The 21939-nt window shown below is 44.7% G+C and overlaps 2 protein-coding genes across 2 annotated transcripts in view; one reads left to right on the top strand and one right to left on the bottom strand.

Annotated features, from left to right (window-relative positions):
• The window catches only part of pcxb (pyruvate carboxylase b), a 268140-nt gene that overhangs the window by 151160 nt on the left and 95041 nt on the right, over window positions 1-21939 (top strand). The window lies entirely within an intron of this gene.
• On the bottom strand, window positions 1119-20507 carry LOC128430501 (leucine-rich repeat and fibronectin type-III domain-containing protein 4). Its single transcript, XM_053416587.1, has 6 exons — window positions 19793-20507; window positions 19512-19674; window positions 17952-18122; window positions 15870-16031; window positions 14429-15136; window positions 1119-4193 (listed from the first exon to the last, which is right to left on the bottom strand). The coding sequence occupies exons 1-6, from the start codon at window positions 20376-20378 to the stop codon at window positions 2876-2878; spliced, it is 3108 nt and encodes a 1035-aa protein (XP_053272562.1). The 5' UTR covers window positions 20379-20507; the 3' UTR covers window positions 1119-2875.

The raw sequence follows: 21939 nt of genomic DNA, 5'->3' as shown, positions 1-21939 counted from the left end.
TCTTCCCAGATGTTAGACTTCATTTATACACACCACTTTAGGCATTTCATCAAAGTACGCCGTGCATTGTGAAAGGGTCACTGCTGCTCCTGATCCAACTGAGAAGTAACCCCTGCTCTGCAGCTCTGTTCAGCATTCATCCCCTTTCAGTTTACTGTCTTGGTTTCTGCATTAAATTAAATTAAGACACCTTTATTATGCATACAGATGATATAGATTCCGTGGCTGTGGAGGAGGGCAGGGAAAGGGTCTCAATGTCGTACATTAGATACTAGATATGGTTTATAATATCAAATCATCCGAATATGATTTATTAGTCTAATGGCTTTTACTTTTTGTTGTTGTCACTCGAGCTGACTTTCCTCTTCTTTGTGTAAGATCAGATCTGTTTTGTTTCTTTTTTAATTTCCCGTGATAGTCCTCTTTCCATCAGTTTGCTTCTCTTTTATTCAGTTTTTACCATTGCGTCCTTTCTCCGTCATATTTGTTAATTACCTAAAAAAGGTCAACTTACCTTTTTAATCACGTCCATGGACTGACGAGTAAACAACTTCAGAGACATAGATGCACTGAGATATCTTCTAATCACAGGTTTGCCTTGAGCTCACAACATTCCAACAATCCTCAAATTTCTCTCCGAATTCACACTAAGCCAAAACACAGATATTTTTTTTATTGATGTTTTTCTATCAGAAAGTAGAACTGACTTAAATTCCAATGAACCCTCGTAAAATGTTGATCCTTTTTACCTATCTACAAATGAACTGAAGAGTTAAGTACACTTACATTATGTGCTTTGTACAAAATGCAGCTAAAGTACATCTGTACAGTTACATGCACACACAACACACAACTTACTCCCATGTGTCGATGAGTCTGTCTGTTTCATACGTGTAATTTTTATTATTTTGATCAAGTCCAGAGAACATTATTGACTTTGGCAAAATGAAGGAAAAACAGAAAGCAAACAACAGTAATGGTTAAAGTCTTTTTTCTTAATGTTTTTCTTAATTTTTTCTAAATTGGCTCTGTCTTGTAGGCTTCTGTTTGTGTGTGTCTGTATTTTGGGGTGTATGTGCTTGCCACTTTGTGCGTTTTTTGTGCTGTGTCATTGTGTTTGTGTGTTTGTGTGTTTCGTCAGTATCTGTTTTGATCTTTATTTTTATGCGTAGTAAGAATCAACATTTTGTGTTCTAATCTTGAAGATTCTTTGTTTTAGAAAAAAAACAAAAAACATATTTTGTACTTGATCCTAACATCATTCCCCAGAAAACAGAAACACATGGTGCGACAAGTAACATCATTTTATATATATATATGTATACTATATATATGTACTTTTCAAGTTTTCTTTTTTTTCCATTTATAGATGATTTGAAGAGTCTCTGTTGTCTGTCCTTATGGATCATTCGTTCCGGTGTAGTTCTCCCAAGAGTTTATATCGTCAGTGGCCTCATGTTTTTTCAACTGGTTCCTTTCTGAAAACATTCACTGTTTGGATTTACCGTGAACCCATGTGGCACAAAAAAACCTGAAGTCACAAAAAATGGTTCTGGAATCGTTCTTTCCCATTAATGGTTGCTGCTTTCTGACCAAGCCTCGTTGCTGTGAATAGTGATTTGCTCTGGTGAAAATATCACTTTGACGTGTTGTTCACCTTGAATCTTACATTTTCAGACGTATTATTTTACAGCCATGTCCAGAGAGCGTGAAACAATTTTGAAGATGGATTGACTGGATTTCCCCTCACAAACATTCATTGACATGTGCGCACACAAATACACACACAGGCACTCATACACACATCCTGTCCCTGATCCGTCAGTGAATGCACACCTATGCATTCGTTAGCATTATTAATTAGTTTGGTCCTTAGTTGTGCTAGATCCAATCTGATCTTTCTGTCAGGAATGCACATGTGTACATGTTCCATCACACAGCTCTGCCTCTTCCATTTTGTAATCCATATCGACTCCATTGTAATCCCGATGACTTTCTTTTTTAATAAGGTCTTTGCTCCCCTCGCTCTCTCCAGTCCATATCGATTGATCATGTCCAATGCACCCGGCGCTGTATTTATGCTCCCATAATCCACAGTCATGGCGAGCCAAAATCATTGTCCAGCCACAGAGGACACATAAAAGTCACATTCATTGTGTTTTGAAAAAAGAGTTTCTAACTGGCCATCGGTGTTGACGCCAAAAACCAAGATAACATATTACGTCTATAGAATCGAAATGTTTTCTTTTACTGCTGCATTTTTGTCAGAGGGAGGTAATTTGCCCAAATTTCCCGAGTGTGTAGAAGTTCTTGATCCAGCGTAAACCCTCGTGGTGTTGTGAGTGCTGGTTCCCAGGATAACTGAAGTGTTAACAGGAGTCTGGTTCTATTAGTTTAAAGACTTTACTGAAAAGCCACGCTGAGCTCACGCAATCTCTGTCCCTGCTAAATAACCTTCATCTTGTTGCTCTATCGATGTTTTCCCTTTGATTACGTCTCTCTCTCTCCTCTCTCACATTGGCTCCTCTCACAACTGTCACTGTCTCGACCTAGAGCTTTGTTTGTTTGTTACTATGTTCATTTTCTACCTCAATGTTAAATATCCCCTGCTACACTTTCTCCCACATTTTTCCTCCCGTCACTCTTCAGGTCAGCTGTAAAGAACCTCTTAAAAAATCTCAACCTCACTTCCAGGTGCACTTCCCCGTTTCCTCTCCCCTTTTCCTGACTTCTCTCCAGTCAAAGCAACCTTCTCTTCCTCAACTGCCATCAAGTTCCCCCTGTCCTGCCTCCTTACTCTGCTCAAATCAAGATCCCGTTCAAACTGTCCTCTCGCAGAACCCTTTATCCCTCTTAACCTTTTGATTCCGATCCACTACACAACACTTTCCTCCAGTTCTTCTGTGTTCTTTCCATCCTTTCCTCTCTCCCGCCCTCTCTCTTTTACACTCCCGGCCTTCCCAGTCGTGATCCCAGTGTTAGAGTTGGAGTTGGTGGTGTTGTACGCGTGGAGGTATCCTCGCTGGAGCTGGCAGCGTGCTCCAAAGCCCCCGCCAGATTCGCCCTCTTCGCTGGTCGTGGAAGATGCCGTGCTCGCTGTTGAGGCGCAGTGCACCAGCATTCCGTGAAGCGACTGGCTCCTCCTCGTCCAGATGACGCTCAGTCGCTTGGCGTAAGTAACAGCGCCGTAGCGCTTGGCCACCGTCGCCGCCGCGTCAGTCGCTAAGGCAACAGACGAGCCCATGTCCAGCGAGTGTCTGCGTTTGCTAACGGTCCCACGTGCAGGACTTCGAAGGGATAGAGGGCTCTGATAAGCCTGTGAGGAGTTCCATTGGTCCCTGCCCTGGGGCATTATTCTCCAGTCCAACAGCTCCGAGTCCCTCAGAGGCGCAGCCAGAGAGAAACTGGCCCGAGTCGTCAGTTCTCGCTCCAGACGGGGTTGTGGGTGACCCCTGGAGCGTGACTGACGGGGCAGGGTGGATGGGGGGGAAGGGGAGTAGTAGAGGGGAGTTCTGTCACTTTCAGGTGTGTAGGGCGGCGCCTTCTCAAGCTTCCTCTGCCTCACCACCAACGCCATTTCCCCTACTGCCCCTGCCGTGGTAGAAACGACCCCCCCAGCTGAAATAAACTGCTCCAGGCTGACTTTAGGCTTGGGCCTGGGCTTTGGGGGGAGTTTTGGAGGCAGAGAGGAATCTTCTGCTTCCTTTTCCTTCTCCTTGTCCCTGTCCTTCTCCCCTCCTCTTTTGGAAGAAACACCATTGGGTAGGACCACCATCATCACGTCCCCCGAACCATTTGATTGGTAGCACCCGCCACCGTTCCCCCCTTTGTCCCCACCCCCTACGCTTCCACCTTGACAGCAGGCCCCTGCCTCTGTGTTGCCGCTGTGACATATCATGTGGTCGCCATGATTGCAAACGCGATGGCGGACCATGAGCGCCACAGTGAACACGAGTAAGGTGACCACAACAACACCGCCAACCAGGATGGTAAGTGTTCCGCCCAAAAAGTGGGCTTGGAGAGAGCGGCATGCTGGGTAGACATCCTTGGTGGAGAACGTGGTGCAGCCCAGTACTTTTGTTGCTGCGAATGACGTGATTGTGTCATCAAAAATGGCCAGCACGCAGAGGTTGTAGTCCACACCGGAGACCAGGTTCTTCAACAGGAACCGATCACTGGTCGAAGGCAGAATTCTAAAGAGAGAAAAAGAGAAGAGGTCAGTGGAATAAACAAGCCTGCTGCGCACCCGCTGTGAAGTGAAATGTAAAATATCTGCAGTAACTTCAAGTCATAGCCTGAATATTTGGCCTATTGTGGAACTAAGAGGCTTGAACGCTGGAAATGAAGCAGCGGAAAGGAGGGGGGGGGGTGAAAGGATGGCAAGAAACGGCGCAGGAGTGGATGCTGCAGCAGGGGGAGAGAGGGAAAATGAGGCTATTGATGGAGAGCGTGCCCAGGGAACATGAAAAGAGAACTCTGTCTGCTCATTTGGAGTGCAGGGCCGTGTGTATGTGTGCGTGCTCCCACTCCAATCCCTTCGAGAAGCAGAACTCAGGCCATTTTGTGGGACCTTGCATTGAAAAAAGAGGCCATTTTAGGTTCAACGGTTAGGGCTCGCCATACTGTAAAGACCAGGCAGCATTCTGATTAGAGAAGGGAAAACGAGTGTCATCTCGAGCGAGGGCGTGTTCTGTCGTCTTTCAACTCCAAATGTGTGCCTGCGTGTGTCTAATGAGCGAGCGCTTGCGTGGGGGTAATAAATAGCAGAGTGATTTGAATGTGTCCTCATTCCGAGCGCTCGAGCAGCTGTTGGAAGTAACAAACAGAAGATAGGTGAACCGTGGAGAGGCAGAGGGAGGCGAGGGAAAAACAACAATAAAAAGAGACGTGGTGATGAGAACAGAGGGGAACAGGTTCCACATGAGTTGCGTGTGCTCGTCAGTGTGCTCGTGGTTGTCTGTTTGTATTTACGACGCGCTAGAGTACAAATCTGTGTGTGTTTGACATTAGTGGGTTGGTGTTTGTGACCTGCGAGGGTAAAGTGTGCGTGTGTGGGAGACAGTAGCGCAGCTCAAGTGTCTTGTCGCTGATGGGTATGACTTTGCCCTCTTTTGTCCAACCCTCTTGCGTGGGCAATTGTGTGTTGTGTACTTTTTTGTTTCAGCTATGAATATTTTGTCAGCGATTTATTTTTCTTCTTCCCTCCTCTCCTGTATTTTTGTATTTTTCTGCTCTCAAAGCTCTCCTTCTTCACGCCACATCAAAGAGCTTATTTAGACTGTGTGTTGCCAGCCATTGCAGCTCCTCTCAGACTTATATAAATGCCATCTAGTGTGACTCAGACACTGGCGGACCCGCTGCAGAAGGTCCGTCACCTTAGTCTGCTTCCAATACATTCAATATAAAGAGACGGAGGACAGCTGTGAATTGCGGTAAATAAGCTGTATGAGAAGAAGCTTTAAAAATTAAAATCAGACTAAATGTCAGCTCTCACAAACATACCACTGTTAGAGGAATAAGAAGTTGTGTGTTATGAATAATGCGAGGAAACACAACAGTGGTCGAAGTAAGCCACAGACCCGACCTATTGATTTGAGTTATAGCACTGCAAAGAAGGGATATTGATCAATGGATTTCATTGATTTATCAGAAATTTAAGTCCAGAATAGCTATTGCACAGGTATCATTTTTGTGATTAAAAGAAATGCAGCGAGTGGTAACACTGCCTTGGCAACTGGCCTGGGGGGATGTGAATAGCGAGGATTGGCCCAGAACTGCCTCCAAACTAATTCCCAGCACAATCTCACTCTGACTTGATAAGGAATTACAATGTACTCTCTGACACCCAAAGTCCCAGTACAACCCGAACGGACACATGGGGCGGTCTCATTAAAATCAGCCTTATCCTGAGGTCGCTAGGTCGCTAAAGATTGCTTTCTAACGCTGTCGCGACTTAGCCAATTAAGTCATTCTTCACGCTGGTGCAACTGTGGGGCCCAGGTGTGTGTTACCATGGCAAAGGCTCATTATTTGGCTAGTGAAAGCTACTCTTCATGTAATATCCACACACCAGATATATCCCGTATTCATCCTCCCTGGGATCCTTTCCCAGAATAATGGTCATCTCCCTCTCTCTCTCTTTCAAAAAGTAAACACTGACATGAACATTGTCTCGTTGGATCAGAGTGAATTCCAAACAAGCGTAAAAATATAACGGTAAAAAATATGCGACGGTTTAACAAGAAGAGAGTACCCGCTAAATCCCATTTGCCATAATGAGGCATGAAATGCTGCCATCCATTACACTCTTTGCACGCATTAATTACTTTAAACGTCTCCTCCAACTGACGCCTGACTCGAAGAACTTCAAAACTGTCTCTGTGAAATGATGGACTCTGACAGCGCGGCTGAAAACTTCAGAGCAATAAATAAAATTGGCAAAGAAAGTAGGAAAATTTAGATTATTTTTGGAGTAGGTACATTTTTACATATTCCTGAAACAAAGAGAGCGAGGCCTCTTGAGAACCAGATTCAATTTAGCCAAATATCTCAGGATTGAAAACTGAAAATGAAGCTATCAGGAATTGCTCAGCAAGTCCAGTCGCAAGTGCTTGGATGCTCAAATTAGATTGATCAGATGAAACATGCAAAAAGCTGCACTCGTAACTGCCGCTGCCTGAATAAAAAGCCTTGGTCATATTATTGGCTTATAAAAGGCCTGAAGAAATATTACAGCGGCGGCGGCTCATTCGGAGCCTTTTATATGTGTCTGCATTCAATTGATAGATCTCGCAAGGTCTTGACCATCACCGTGGGGAGTTGTGCTCATAGCTTATATGTAGCCGGGGTTTCTATTACTCTGATTCACTGTCATGTTAATGCGAGCCGGGTTTCACATGTCATGTCTTTCCCCCTGCCACTCTGTGTCTCAGCATGATTAATATTGCAAAGACGTGCTTCATGGATTTGCTGCTTGAAAATAAACTTCTTTTTTTTTTCTTTTTTTTTTGCTGCTTCCCTTTCTTCTTTCTCACATGGTTGATTTATGAATTTGTTTCTATGTGTTTGCATTAATATAAAACAACCGAATCCTTCTTTGTTTGTTGCTGTGATAAACTAGGACGACATCAAACTGTTCAATCGGTCTACCGTTGAGTCACACAGGCACCTTGGGTGTATCCTTGAGTTATTATTCTAATCTTGTCCTTCAATACCCCTCCCTCTATTTACCCTGTCCTCCATTCTTCCCTCCCCAAGTCTATCTACCTTATTCTTTTCCATCCATCTTATATGAACAGATTTCCATCTTTTTGCTGATCAGTCACTCCCACTTATCTCTCAATATCCTCTTGCCGTTGTTTTTCATTTTGTAATCACACGTCCTTTCTTCCTCTGTTGCCTAAATCTGCCGTGGTGCATCTTTTATGTTCCTCGTTCAACGGCAGCTGGTACCATCTGATTTATTTTCCAGTTATGTTCAGTCCTTCTTCTCCTCCTTTGTTTCTCTCTCTTTCTCTCATTGTACCATGTCTCTATTAGCCACAGCTATAACTGCGTACCACTCTTCAACATCCAAGGTCACTCCTCTTCTCGTCTTCATCTTATGTTTCTGGCGGTCCCGTTTCCCCCCCTCTCCCTATATCACCACCCGTCTCCAAACTATTGCTCCATCCCATATGAGATCGTGAATTACCTCTCTAGTTGCTTTAGCCACGATAGCAGCGACAGAAATAGTCAAATCCACTGAAATATACATGGAAGACCCGGTTGCATTCACAAACACATGCATGTTTTATAGGCTGATTCCCTACTACTCACTGCATTATGCATGTTTAACAATATTTTTATGCCTATTGTCACATGTACATGCAAATACACAGCATCGTGCTTTGCGGACGCATCCTGGACACATGAAATGATATTCACCCTAACCCTCAGTGATCTCAATGCGACACATGCTCATGACTATTAAGTGCGTGTCGTACAAGTTGGTCCACCGCCCTGAAACAAAACAAATTGATTGATTGAACTGGTTTGGTCGAAGAGGCGCAGGGTTATTGTCGTCATCATCATCCCCGGATTCGCAGATCACGGCTTTGTTGTATGTGTACTAACCTACGAAGATTATGTGTGAGTGTGTCTGTCTCCTTCTAATTATGGTTAAACCCTGCAATGGCGCTCTCACACACACTCTCACACACACTCTCACACACACACACACACACACACACACACACACACACACACACACACACACACACACACACACAGATCCAGAGAGAACGTGAAAGACACAAGGGAGAGCTTTGTTCAAGCTGGTGACACAGAAACAGAGTAATTATTGGTACCCGGGAGCAAGTGGGGGAGAGCGGAAAAAGAACGAGTGATAGCAGAGGGGATAAAGGAGTAGTAGAATTATGTCCCCCATTCCCCATCTTTCTTCCCCCCCTCTTCCTCTCTTGTTCTCTTGCTGCATTGTTTCTTGCCCTCTTTTTTCCCTCTCTCTCTCTCCGTGCTGCCGAGTCTGGTGGTCTGACACCAGACAAGATTGGGCACAGAGAGTGAGAGCGGGTGAGGAGAGACCGACGAGGAGGAACAACAACGCAATTAGCTCTTCCTCTGGCTGACATCTACACTGCCCTTGTTTTCCTTTTTCCCATGTCATGTCCTCTCTTCGCTTACCCTTCCCTCCATTTTTGGATCCTGATTCGTCGGACTCCTTACTGTCTTGTTGGCTGTCGCCCTCGATTTGGCCCGATCTCTTCTTCTGTTTTCCTTGATCTGTCTTTCTGTCAGTCTCTTTATTTCCCCCCCTCCATTCTGGACTTTGTTTCATCCCTCCTTCTCTCTTTTTGCTCTTAATCTATCCCTCTCATTCAGCTCTCTCTCTCTCTCGTTTGGCCTGGTTTTCTTTCTCTGCCTCATTCTGTAGTTTTCTCTCATTTCCATTCCTTCTCATGGAATCCCCACCTTCCCTTAATTATACACTAAACACATTATGAAAGGAAGTAGGACTTGGTCCTTTCTACTTCCTGTAATCACTTCCTCCCTTCCTTTGACCTTACAGCATAATGTAAGTTGACATATGTATTGAGTGCTGACCCCTTGTCTTTTCCTTCCTTCCTCTGCCGCTGATGTGAGTTGACACATGTATTGACACAGTAGTTGAACACTTAATTACCTCCTCCCCGGGGGAAAAACTCTACTTTTGTCCCTCCAATTCATCCCTCCCTTCTTTCCTTTCTTCTCTCCATCCCCACAGTCCTCAAGTCTTTGGTATTCTCTTCCTTCCTCCCACTTTCCTCCTCCCTGCCCCGCTGTTATATCTCTCCTTACATCCTTATCTATCCCTGCCTCAGCAGATGCACTTATCTTGTTTCTTGTATGATTTCTTGTATTAGTTACCAGACTCATGCCAGGCTAAAAGAAGCTGCTGGTATCATTTCCCCCCAGCAATATCATATTGTACAAAACATGACAGAAAATGAAAGCCTCTCTGGATGTTTGATTCCAACAGTAAAAGAAAATAGTTCATACAGTGTACCACAGTGTTTTTAGATTTATTTATATATTGGTTCAGTGCTTTGTCGAATACACTTTATAATTAGTGTCAGTAAATGTGTGGTATTGCCATACCACACATTCTCCGGCTCTACATGTATCCTTTCATTTCAGTGACACACAACCCATGCTGTCATCCGTCTTTGTCTCAGCACGCTGCTTTCGACTGTAAAACTCTCACCCCTTCCCTTTTCATCTGTACGTCCCTTTACTGTGGCTCCACTTTTATTATAATTCTCATTATATCTCAAACTCTGCATGATTCTCTTTCCAACATCCTCCTCTCTTTGTCCCCTTGCGATTGTTCCAGGTCCCATTAAACTCGCTGCCAAACTGGACTCTTTGAGTACCCAGCAGGAAGGCTGCTCCTGTTGTGACTGGAGCGAAATTGTGAAATTTGTCAAAGCTCTTGCACTCCTGCCGCCTGCACACTTTAGCGGACATCTGACGCTAATACGAAACTTGGCTCTGTCGTGTACAAAATGCCCCCACTGGCGTACCTTGAGCGGTGGTGATTCATAAAGCAACTTCTACCCCAACAGATTGCCAGTGCTTTGTCTTGAAACTGCACAATTGAAAGCAACAAACTACATCTTATATAACTTAAACATTCTCAATAATGTATTTCACTTTTTTCTATCCGCACAGGGTTTGCACTCAATATCACCTTCACTGTACAATGTAACACAATTCCATTGAAACAGCTCTGCAACACATAATGCTGTGTGATCTTATATGCTATTGACTTTGTGTCCGATGTTTTTTGAGGCTGCCAGAGAGGTGATAATGCAACTTGTCTACCATCTATATGCACATAGATGATGGGCTTTGTTCCCTCACATGGATGTTGTGTGGAGGCTCAGGCCTGCACGGTGCGGTAAAAAGAGAAATTCTTGCACAAAATTGGATTTTTGCTGAAAAGGCGAGGCGGTTTTTCTAACAGATGGTACCTCAGAGGTCGCTGTACAAATAGTGCCTCATTAATATGGAGGGGGCATTCTTTCTCCTTGTCTTTGTCCTTCAGGTACCCGCGTGTGGGCATGGACAAACATGCCAGTTTGGTCAGTTCCCACATTCACCCAGCAACTCGGAAAATCCATGGTTATTTGAGAATTTGTAGAATGCCTGAACGCCATTTAACAAGTGGATTCCCTCCGATTGAAATAATTGTGTCATTGTAACAATGAGGCAACGCTCTAGGAGGAAGAAGGAAGTGGAGTTGGCGTCAGAGCGGCTAAGGGTCGCGGGGGGGCGGCAGTGGATGCCACATGGATGACATCCCACCTGGCGCTGTCTCAGACGCCATCAGAATTAGGGGAGCTTCGCTAAAATGAAAGCTGGTGTCGTCTCACATGTGACTGACATTAAACATGATTGAATTCAGCAGCTACACAATTTGCTCTGCTGGTCTTAAACCAGTATTAACACTAAACACCAGTGTCTAACTATGTTGCTCACTTTTAGTCAGTGAGACTCCGTTCTTTCCTTGTCGTTCATTCTGTTGTACCCTGTCTCCCTCCTCAGCTCAGTTCATTAGGGCAGGTATCTTTTCTCCACCTGCCAAATACCCTTAAAGCAGCTGCAACAAACCCAACGATATTCACACAAATTCCTGAGAGAGAGAATAAAATCAGACTCCTCCATTCTCTCCTTTGGAATTCATAAGCAAGACTCCCTATGGCCGATGCTTTCCCCTCTCAGACTTTCTGGGTGGTTTGATTTTTGGCTGGTGCGTTTGGCAACATGATAGAAATCTGTTCTGGTAAAAACCCTGTCTGCATCGAAGCTATGCCTCCTTTTCAAATGCTGCCCCCTGCCATTTCCCCTTTATCTGTCCTCTGGGACTGATTTCCCCGCCTTCCTTCCTCAGAGCCCTCACACTTCTCGTTCTCCTCTCTGAACCTTTTTCTCTTTTTGTATTTCGGCTTCCAGTGAGAGAGTTTGTATCTCATGTTCAGGATAACCACGGCATCTCTATCTCTCCTTTGAGACAGCTATCCCCACCCTCCTGTTTCGATGGCGGTGAGATTTGTTTGGTTAAGTAAAGCTTCAGATCAGTTACCCCCCCCCCCCTTTTTTTTTTCTTCTTCTCTTTGTCTCTGGCAGCATTTTCTTGTCTCGTGCTGCAAAGCTGAGCCTCCACCTCTGCTGATGCGGCCTTTTCTTTATCTGGAAGTTTGTACCCCCAGAGAAGGGCATTTTACCAGTGTGCCCTATTTGTTGTTGAGCGCAAGATTTAGCCATGTGGGCAGCAGGGATTTCAAGTTACACGAGAAACAGCTGTTCACTTTAATGCATAACCTTGAGTCGAATTCTGCCTGCGTCATTCTCTGGTTGTCAGGTTCTGTTGCAACTTTGAATGATTAGTTCAAGCATCCTTGTTTATTTCCCCTCTCTGAACTTAAAGATGCATCATATGCTATAAGCCAAACAGCTTTACTTGATAGCGTTAAGAAGCCATGTGGTTTCCCTATCATTAGAATATTTTTCCGGAGAGGAGGCAATGCAACAGCGAGGGAGCTCAGATCGCACTCATTCAATTCGATCATTTAATTAGTTCTCCGTGTGTAATTGCCACAGACATGTCAAGGGACTGTACAGAGTCTGCACTCATCAGGTTTGATGTGGCGTTTCAATGGGACACCTCCTCACCTCCATCCTATCATCTACCCTCTCTATGGGTGGGCTGCGTGCACTTGTTGCGTTCACCGTGCTTCCCCGTGGCCGTTTCCTCTTCCTCCCCCTCCCTTGTGACTTCCTTTCTGTTTATTGTCTCAAAGGACTTCCATTTGCTTGTTTTCCCAAAATGTTTAGACTTTATCCTCTATTACCTTTTCCTCATTCATCACATTAGTCTTCGCAGCTACCACGCTCTCCCTTTTTCTTTGATACCCAGGTGTATTTCTGTTGTGTACACACATTTTTCCCCCTCTATATTGCTGTGATGCATTTAAATACCTCCTCCATCTCTCTCTCTCTCTCTCACACCGCACCCCTCGTTTCCTGGCTTTTTCCCTTGAGAACTATTTTGGCCCACCCTCCTTCTCCTCCTCACTGTCTGTCTCTCTCCGTTCATCCATCCTTCTTTCATCTTAATCTCTCCCATGGCGATTTGGGTAGAAGAACCCATCTCCCATCTTTCCCCTGCTTCCTCCATCCCTCTTCCACACCTACTGAAAATCTCTTAGGCCCTCGTTCCCATCGTCAAATTCACCCGTTCGTCATCCATCACTCAAACTATTAGTTTCTGCTCCCCATCCATCATTTTTGTCTTTTCACCCTTGGCTGCCGTTTTCTGTACTTTCCCTGAATCCTTCTGATTATAGCCAGAACTCTTCACTTTTTCAATCATCTTTCCATCTGTCTGTCTTCACTGCTCTCTAACTGTCACATACTTAGCTCCCTTTCCCATTATCACTTGCAGCTTTCCACCATCTTAATAATACCATAACCAAAATCACACATTCAAGCCCACCTCAGTGCAGAAAACAGACCCACAGATAATGCTAACCTCCCCTCGTCTTATCCCATCTCACTCTCACTGTTTCCCCCAGTGTTTTGCAACAACCCCACACACGTTTCATCAGCCTCTGGTTGTAAACACAGAGGCAGTAAATTCTGAATGCATGCAGGCATAATTTATGTGCAGTGCAGTGGTATTGCTGGAACGTTAGCATTAGTAAGCCGAAAAATCTGAGACACGCTCTCATATTGTACAAGACAAGACTCCTGTCCTGAGTCATTTCATCTGATTTCTTCGTGTTTGCCTCATTCCCTCCATTTCCATTCTTTTCAAGTCAGACCAAACATCCCAGCCAACGTTTTCTGGTGATACTGAAATTGTTAATTTAAGGGTATCACAGATTCACAGCGTGAGCACAAAAAATGTGATCTGTTTCTTTTCATGTCAACTTTTAGTTTTTATTTCTTCCTATCTTTTGGCTCTACACTTCTTCTCTTCTTTTGCCCAAAACATTGGCTCCCAGTGAGGGAAAGGAACTTTTGAGCAAAGATTGGCAGCTCTTTCAAAGCCTTTCTCAGGAACGCCGGTTAGATGCTCACCTCGTGTTCTTCCACAGCTATAGCATAAACATACGAGGCGGGGCGTGGCAGAGGTCTCCTTAAATAATTTGTAGGAACAAGACAAATGTTGCAGCCCTCAGCCTCAAATTTGCTCTTTATAAATGTTTGATTATTTTCACTGGCTCTAGGAGCATGCTGGGTAAACACGGACGCCCAGGAGATCTCACTTTAAATAGAAAATGACATGGCTCACTGAAGATTTAAATGTTAGTCCAAATTAAAAATGACACATCCCATCAAGTTCCTGTGTTGCTTCAGCAAACCGCTCATTAATCGTGGCATGGATAAGTCAATAAATGTAGCTGTGGATATATTTATACACTTAGAGTCAGACACTATAAACCTGCCTTTGGATGTTATATGTAGCAAAACTCAAATCGCTCCTCACTCTAAATCCCCTGTATTCCGTCAATGTTTATCCACTTGTCCTCCCATTCTACTCTCCTTCTTATGCCCCGACTCCTCATCTGTTGGGTTTTTTTGTGTCGTACAGTGATGGAGATAAATTATTGAGTCCCTTCCCCCCTCTACCCCTTCATCTATCTCCCCTTCATCCATCCCTTGAGCGAGCCCAAGGATGAGCATGTGCACGACTGAAGTGTTATTCTCTTTCTGCATGAAAACAGGGAAGAAGAGACGGACTGATACAGGAGAAGCTGCTACTGTAAGACTTTAACTATTCGGCCTGTCTGTGGCAACCTCAGCGAGTGTATAAGTATATTTTCAGATGTAGAATGGCGGACATTATTCACAGTGAGTGTTTTAAAGAGAGAGTTGCACTGACCTGTAGACGAGGGTGTCGTCTGCGGTGCAGTTGTACTGTATCTGATACATCCAGACAACGTAAGCTGCAGACAAACTCCCCAAATCCCATCGAACCTGAGCCGAGGTTGACGTAACTCCTATTACTCCAACCATCCTGAGTTCCTCCTCCTCGCTGTCGTCCTCCTCCAAGCTCCTTCCATCAGCTCTCTCTCCTTCAATGGCCCTGCCGCTGTCACCTTCTCCATCCTCCCCTCCACCTCTTCGTCCTTGGTCCACCTCTCCTCCACGTCCATTGTTAATCCCACCATTTTTCCCTGTGCTGATATCCGAGGATCCTGGATCAGTACGTAAAATCCCATTAGTCACGTTCCTGTTGGTCTTGGTGTTCACGTTGTTATTCCCTGTGTGAGGCAGGGGGATTATTTTCAGTTCCACAGTAGCAGTGGCTTCACCTGCTGCATTTATTGCGATACACGTGTACGCTCCGTCATCCCGGGCAACCGTTACTAACATATCCAAGGTCCCATTACTGAAGGAGCTGGTCCGGGATGAGTTGGCAATAATGCGGTCATCTGGGGAAACCCAGTGGACGACTGGTTCAGGGTCGCCAATGGAACGGCACTTGAGTGTGGCTCGCTGGCCCTCCAAGACCCACAGCTTGTGGGTGTGACGGGTGATGAGAGGCGGTTCGCAAGTGAACTCCTCTTCAGGAATTGACCAGAAGTACCTGAGGGATGAAGGGAGGAAGAGGGATGAAGCCAATGAGAAACAAAGGGAGAGTAGAATCACCCTTTTACTTGTTTCTATCTCTAATCTGGTTTTGTCACATTTATGTGGGAGATAAAATGTATTTATGTACAATTTGCCATCAATATATCAATGTAATGTTTGAGTTCAGTGACGCACCACAGTCTCAACAATTTCCCCTTACTACTCTGTGGAAAAACAACACTAAGCAAAAAGTATTTAACGGTGACAGTGATGACAGATGAGCATAGCAGAAGCCCATTTTTCTTTTCTTTCCTCTGCATACTTTTTACTAGAGGGTTAGGGGAGAGAGAAACTGTGATAGTCTGAAGTGTCAGAATAATTCTTTCAGATACTGTGTATCACAGCACGGTTTGAAACTTCAGTCCTTACAGCCTATCTGTCTGTATTTCAACCTCCACTTTTATTCTTACAAACGTCATGATCCAAGTATGGTGACATAAAATGAATCGGAAAATTGGATCTGTGCTAAAGCAGAGCTCGAGGAAAAAGTTTGAGAGGTATAAAGTGAGGCAACATGGACGGATGCTTTTCAATTTGACTCGACACTTCATTTAGGCTTTCAAATGCTACCTTTGCTCCTCCTCACATTGAAGAAGGCTTCGCTTACTAAGCGGATTAGGATCAACAGTTGATTCTAAGACTCAGTGGATCAGACAGCGACAATCCATTGATGGATTGATAGCGTTTACCTTCCAGCCAAGTGAGGAGGTGTGGCACACGTCTCCATGTCGTCCCCTCGGATCAGCCGCCGCAACCACAGCAGCTCGCAGTTGCAGTGCAGCGGGTTGCCCCCAAAGTTCAGACTCATGACAGCATTGTAGGGGGTGGGACTTATTGCACCGGTCTGAGACCTGAAAAGACGAGAGATAAGGAATCAGTTCACTCGCACAATCTTGTAGATCCTATCAATTTTCAACTTCCTCTTTTTCCCAAAAATGTCCTTGTCATGGTTTGGGTTCTTTGTCATGTTTTCAACTGTTTTGTGAAGTTGGCTCAATTTCCTCCCTTTTTTGGTTAAACTGTGAAGGTAACCGATTTGGTTCTGAACCTGAAAAACTATTTTGCTGTAAAGAGAAGTCTCAGCATCAACAAGTTAACAAAAGAGCCTGCTGCTTAAAATGAGAGAAACTCATGATTGATCCATTTACTAACCTACCCAGGAGCAACACTTAGCACGGCTCTTACAATCATCTTGATACTCGCCTGTGCAAATTACAACTGGAATAAATTAACCACTCAAACACCTGTGGTTTTCTGAGCTAAGGCACATTTCAATGACAGTAGAAAAATAGGTTGGAAACTATAGCATAACACCATTTATATATATATATATATATATGTTTGTGTGTATAAATGGTATATATGGGATTTATTCTTTGACATATTGCCTGCAGTGAAGTCAACCATTTTCTTCGAGAGCATCAACTGATAGGGAGACGGTTAGAGAAGCACAGGTGGGTAAATTGAAATAGCAGTGTTTCCATAAAGCTCTGCAGCGAGGAATAAAAAACAAAATAAGATGGAAAGCACAAGTAATCTCGAGTAAAGAACAGCCTACTTAAGAAGCTGCTCATGGAAGCGTTTGCGAATCACGTTTGACTTTAAATTTGAATTTTTTGTGGCGTTTGCAAAATTAAGTTTAAGAAAGTATACTTTTATGATAATTTGACCCTAAATTTCAACTTGTTCTTGACAGCGGACCGACAGAAAAACACGGCTCTCTTTATTACAGCCGCTCACGGTTTGTCATATAGTGCCACTATAAGCTTTTAACATGAATTACATTCAGGAGACGAGTCAGAAACCTTGCAACTCATCAGCTTAGTGGAAAGCGGTACTATTTTACCTTTTACTGAGCAGCAGAAGCCTCGGCGGCTACAAGTGCTCATTAATTCTGGCGGGCTTAGAGTCTGAGTGGTTAAGCGGTTTTCATGTACATAAAACAAAGCCTATCAATAGCTTGACTGGAGCTCTGGCTGTGTCCTTCTCACTGAACTAAACCACAGCCGAACGGTGGGAATCCTTCATGATCACCAGCATTCTGAACACGAGCTGTTGTTGTAACAAGGGCGGCCAACACTGGTTATATTTCTAGATGAACACTGTTTTTTCTAAACTTAAAATCTATGTAACTGATCTACATTTTGGCATTGGAGTCTGATTCCAGCTGTTTAAGCCAGTTTTAGATTCTTCCTATTAAAAGTCAGTATACTATGAAAACGATTTAAAGTAGTCATAAGACAAAATGATACAGTTTTGCGACTAAGCCGAACCAAACCACGGCTGTTCCATGAGGTTACCTGCTTGTTTTGTATTATAGCATGAGACTGTAGGCACATCACGCTACTGCTGGTAGACCCCACATGTTTGTTGGTATAACATGATGACAGCTGGAGAGGCACTATGCCAGGAGATTTCCCCATGGGTTATATCAAAAGGTAGGGACAGGACCTATATGGCCGTCCAGCTTGGGGGATTTGTTGGAATTAAAATGAGGATTAATTGGGACTTGATATCTACCTCCACACCTGCCGTCTTTGAGACTCCCCAAGGTGCATGAATACTGTACACAGGGATAGTGGAATGGTAAATAAATATTGAATGGGGTGAGTCAAAATGGAGCAGTGTGTCTGTGGGCCGGTGCTGTCGACCTGTGTCTCAGTGCCAGAGTGCCCCTGTTAAAAACCACTCTGTGGTGATGTCTTCTGCCGAATAGCTATTACACTCAGCCACTTCTAAGAGGAGCAGAAAAGCTCTTCCAGAAAAGCTACCTAGCAAAGAACGGATCAGGGGGCAGGGTGCGGAGCCGGTTGGAGGTCATATCCAGTCTTGCAAGCTTGTACAGCTCTCCGAAGACTCCTTCCGCTATGTGGTCTATCAGGTTGTGGTCCAAGTTCAAAGTGTGCAGGCTGGCCATGTTCTGAATGGACTCCCATGGTACCCTAAGAGCATTAACACAGAGGAACATTAGTATTAGTGACAGACTCAAGGAGTTAATACATTTTGTGCATACGCCTCTGTTCTTGTTTAGGAGACGGATGTGATGGATAGATGAGTTCATTATTTTGTGTAATAGTTAAACGTACATTATTATGTCAATGCTTCATCTAAATCACACTTTAGGGCTCTGTAGTGAGCACAGAGAAATCGCTACTTCACATGATCATATATCACACATTGTAAGTTGATTTTAAATTTTTCATTACATTATTAAATTCATCTTAAATTTTGTTTATTATTTTTTATTTGCCTTTATTTAACCAGGTCGGTCCTGTTGAGATACAATGACCTCTTTGCCTGGATACATAACATGAGACTAATTTATGCCGAGTAGAGGAGGAAAGTTTTGCGAAAATCAGGTCCAAACACCTTTTGATTTAAAATAACTTGCTGAACACTTGTGTCCCTGAAAGTTCTCCACATGATACTGGGTTCAAGAGTTGCTTTGTAAAACTTTGCTAAATCTATGTGAACAAATTTAAGCTGAAGGAAATGCAGAGTGCTCCTCGGTTTTCCAAACAATTAAATCACACAAGCGGGGCCTCTCCACCTGGATAAGCTGCTACCGAGCTTCAGAGGAGTTTGCATATGACACAATCTGTTTCTAAGTTTGAGCCCTTTTATCAATTTTGCGTTTGTTAAATCTGCTGAGTAGTGGATAACACGGGCCGGCAGGAGTTTTTATTGTATGTATCATTAAACCTCTCTTCCTATGGCGGGGTGGAGGTTGGAGAGAGGCCAGAGAGCTCCTGTAGAGGAGACAAATGAAACCTTTTAATGAGAGCTGACAGCCAAAAGCTGCCGAATCCATCAACGCAATGGGACTCTGTGAAGAGGAGAATAAGGCATTGATGGAGAATCTACTCATTGTTCTGAGTTATTAAGTGTCTTCATTGTCCTCGATTGAGACAAGAAAAGTTCTAGACAGTATGAGTGAAATAGAGGAGACCGATACACTCTAGTGTATCGGTGGAGTGAGCTTAGGTGAGCCCTCATCAAGTCTCAACAGATGCAGTCGAAGAATATTAGGGCTTCATCAAAACTGATTCACTCTCAGTTTCTTGAACTCTTAAGTCCTCTTCTCACGGCCTCAGCAGTTTGAGCAAGTTTCTCTTCATTGTGTCTGCTGACTCCTGCAAGACATTTCCACTGCGCCTTGAAGTTTTGGAGCTGAGCTGTGCTCCCGCCGCATACACTAGAGATTCAGACCTAAGCACAGGCGACTCAGGAGTATTAAAATTAGTTTCCCTTTAACAAAGCAGAACAGATTAGGATGAGTGAAGGGGCGATGCAAGGTGTGCTGCTGATCACGACAGAGGCGAAGGGCTTACCTCGGGAGGTTATTGTAGGACATGTCCAGGTCCTCCAGAGTGAGCAAGAAGTCATCAAACGCCTGGACAGCGACTTTGATCAGCTGGTTGTTGTTGATGATTAAATGTTGCAGATTATCCAAACCTGCGAGGTCCCTGGGTCCCAGTATGGTCAAGCGATTACCTAGATAGACAAATAAAACAATTCATTATTTTATTTCTGTTTCAGTTTATTCAACATACGCAGGGAGTTAAGTTCAGGACGTCAATGATCCTAGAACGCAACTACTGCTCCAGCTCACCATCCAGGTGCAGGGAACGCAAACTCTCCAGGTCCGCAAAGGCCATCGGTCGAATCAGGTGGATGGTGTTCCTCGACAGAGTCAAATCGACCAATCCGCTCATGTTGACAAAGTCTGTCTCGCCCACCTCCGTGATGAAGTTGTCCGCCAGTCGCAGCTCGACGGTGCGCCGGTCAACGTGCGGTGGGACAAACAGGAGGCCCTTGTCGGCACAGAGCGTGCTGAGCGACTCCGAGAGGTTCCGACACACGCAGTGGAAGGGACAGGCCGAGACCACGCCCCACGTCTCCCCTGCTCCAATCAGAGACGGCAGCAGGCAGCATGTGACTAGAGTCAGCAGATGGAACGCCGGGAAAGGGACTGCCCCGAGAATGGTTCTTTTTGTGGCCCTGGGACACGCGCAGTGGACGAGGCGAGATGAGGAGGGCAAAGATGAGACAAGGAGAGGGAGGAGAAGTGAGAGAGAGAGGATGAATGGGGGAAGGAGGGAAGGAGAGGTGGAAGGCTCTGCCCTTTGTTCAGGGTGGGTGTGTGAGTGGGGTAGGTGTTTTTGTCTGCAGGGATTGAGGGGTGGGGGGACAGGCATGGTAGAACGCCTGGCTATCCACAGACCTGGAGAGAGGAAGAGAGGAAAAGAGCAAAATTGGTTTTCAGTCCTGTTGCTTGATCAGACATTGTTCTCTGAGAGATGTCTGCGTGTTTCCTGTCATCCACCTACTCTGGCTAGCCAGCGCTGGAACCAGTGCCTGCTCTGCCCACATGCCAACTTGTGTCTACCAAGGCCTTCTCTCAAATGAGCACCACTCTGCACTGATGCCCATTCTGTGCTTCATAGCAGGAAAAAGAAATCCCATATTGAAAAATTCTCGATGTCCCTGCAGCACAGGGTCTCTTGCTGTACCTGTTACATACCGTTATCACACTTTAACCAAAATTGGCCTGTATACTTCTTCACCATCACATCTCATTGCCTAGCAACAACATCCCAAAAGACTGAAAAACAGCCAGTCCCCATAGTTACTGTTACCTAGAAACCTGTGAGAGCAGATTTGTGTTACATCATAGGACCCTTCTTAAGACTGTGTGTGTCAGGGTTTCAAATTGGGTCACCGGCATGTCAGCCGCGTTTCCACAGCAAGACTCAAGTCGGGCAATGTAGGTCTCAGTGGGCTTAGCGCAGCACAACATGTAGATGGTCCCATTATAATCTCAGACACGCCAAAAATCTCCCAGTAAACACAGGCTCTGTGACACGTACGTCCCTAAACACAGGCGCTGCTGCGACCAGGTACAGAGATGAGTCATCGCCACTGATTGACATGCAAAATAGTTGTCATAGCAACTGTAACCCGGACACAGAGAGTGACAGGGGGGTGTTGATAACAGTCGCAGCCGCGGTGACAAGAGCGTGGAGACGGGATGAGGCGGTGAGTCAGAGGCCGATGAGGAGAAATGACGTCGTCAGAGGAAGACCGGTGTTTTTTTTAAGTGGAGCAATCTGGTGACTTGTGAAAACGAAGTAGTGGCATGAGCATGGTGATAATGAAGTGATGCCCAATGTGTAACAACTACACCTAAACTTAAATTGGTGTCGCCATAGCGTCCACCATAAGCGCTGGATTTCCTCTGCCTGTGTGAAACTGGAAGAGGGTTTGGCTTCTGATTCCAAAATTGAAGAAGCATCGGAATTAAAGCACCGGGGTTTCAAGTCACATTCGGCATCCTCCTGCTTACTTCTCAATTAGCTTTGGTCTACTTCCAAAATGTGAGCTGGATATTAGTCTGGCCTACAGTGTCCCGTCTTTGAACCCGCCGGTCTTCACTGAAGAGATAAAGAAGTGATGTTACATTTTATCTCGGGCTCCTACATGCCCTCAGAGTTAAAGCCAAGAGAAGGAGGGAAATAAGCTGTATCCGTTTTGAGATGACGGGAACAGATAACATATGGATTACTTTTGGCTCCGGTGAATTGCACCATTAATTCCTTAATGTCATGCATTTCCCTTTTGAAACAGGATGTTTGGGTGGAACATAAAACCAATGGGCTATTAGTTAAGGAGAGAAATGCAGTTTAATTTGATAGGTAGGGCCGAAAGACAGGTGCAAGTCCATTCGTGGAAGCTTAAGGCAACAGTGTCTGACATTTT

Source organism: Pleuronectes platessa, chromosome 23 (genome assembly GCF_947347685.1).
Source record: "Pleuronectes platessa chromosome 23, fPlePla1.1, whole genome shotgun sequence".
NCBI classification, from domain to species: Eukaryota; Metazoa; Chordata; class Actinopteri; order Pleuronectiformes; family Pleuronectidae; genus Pleuronectes; species Pleuronectes platessa.
This window is presented reverse-complemented; position numbering and strand designations above follow the sequence as displayed.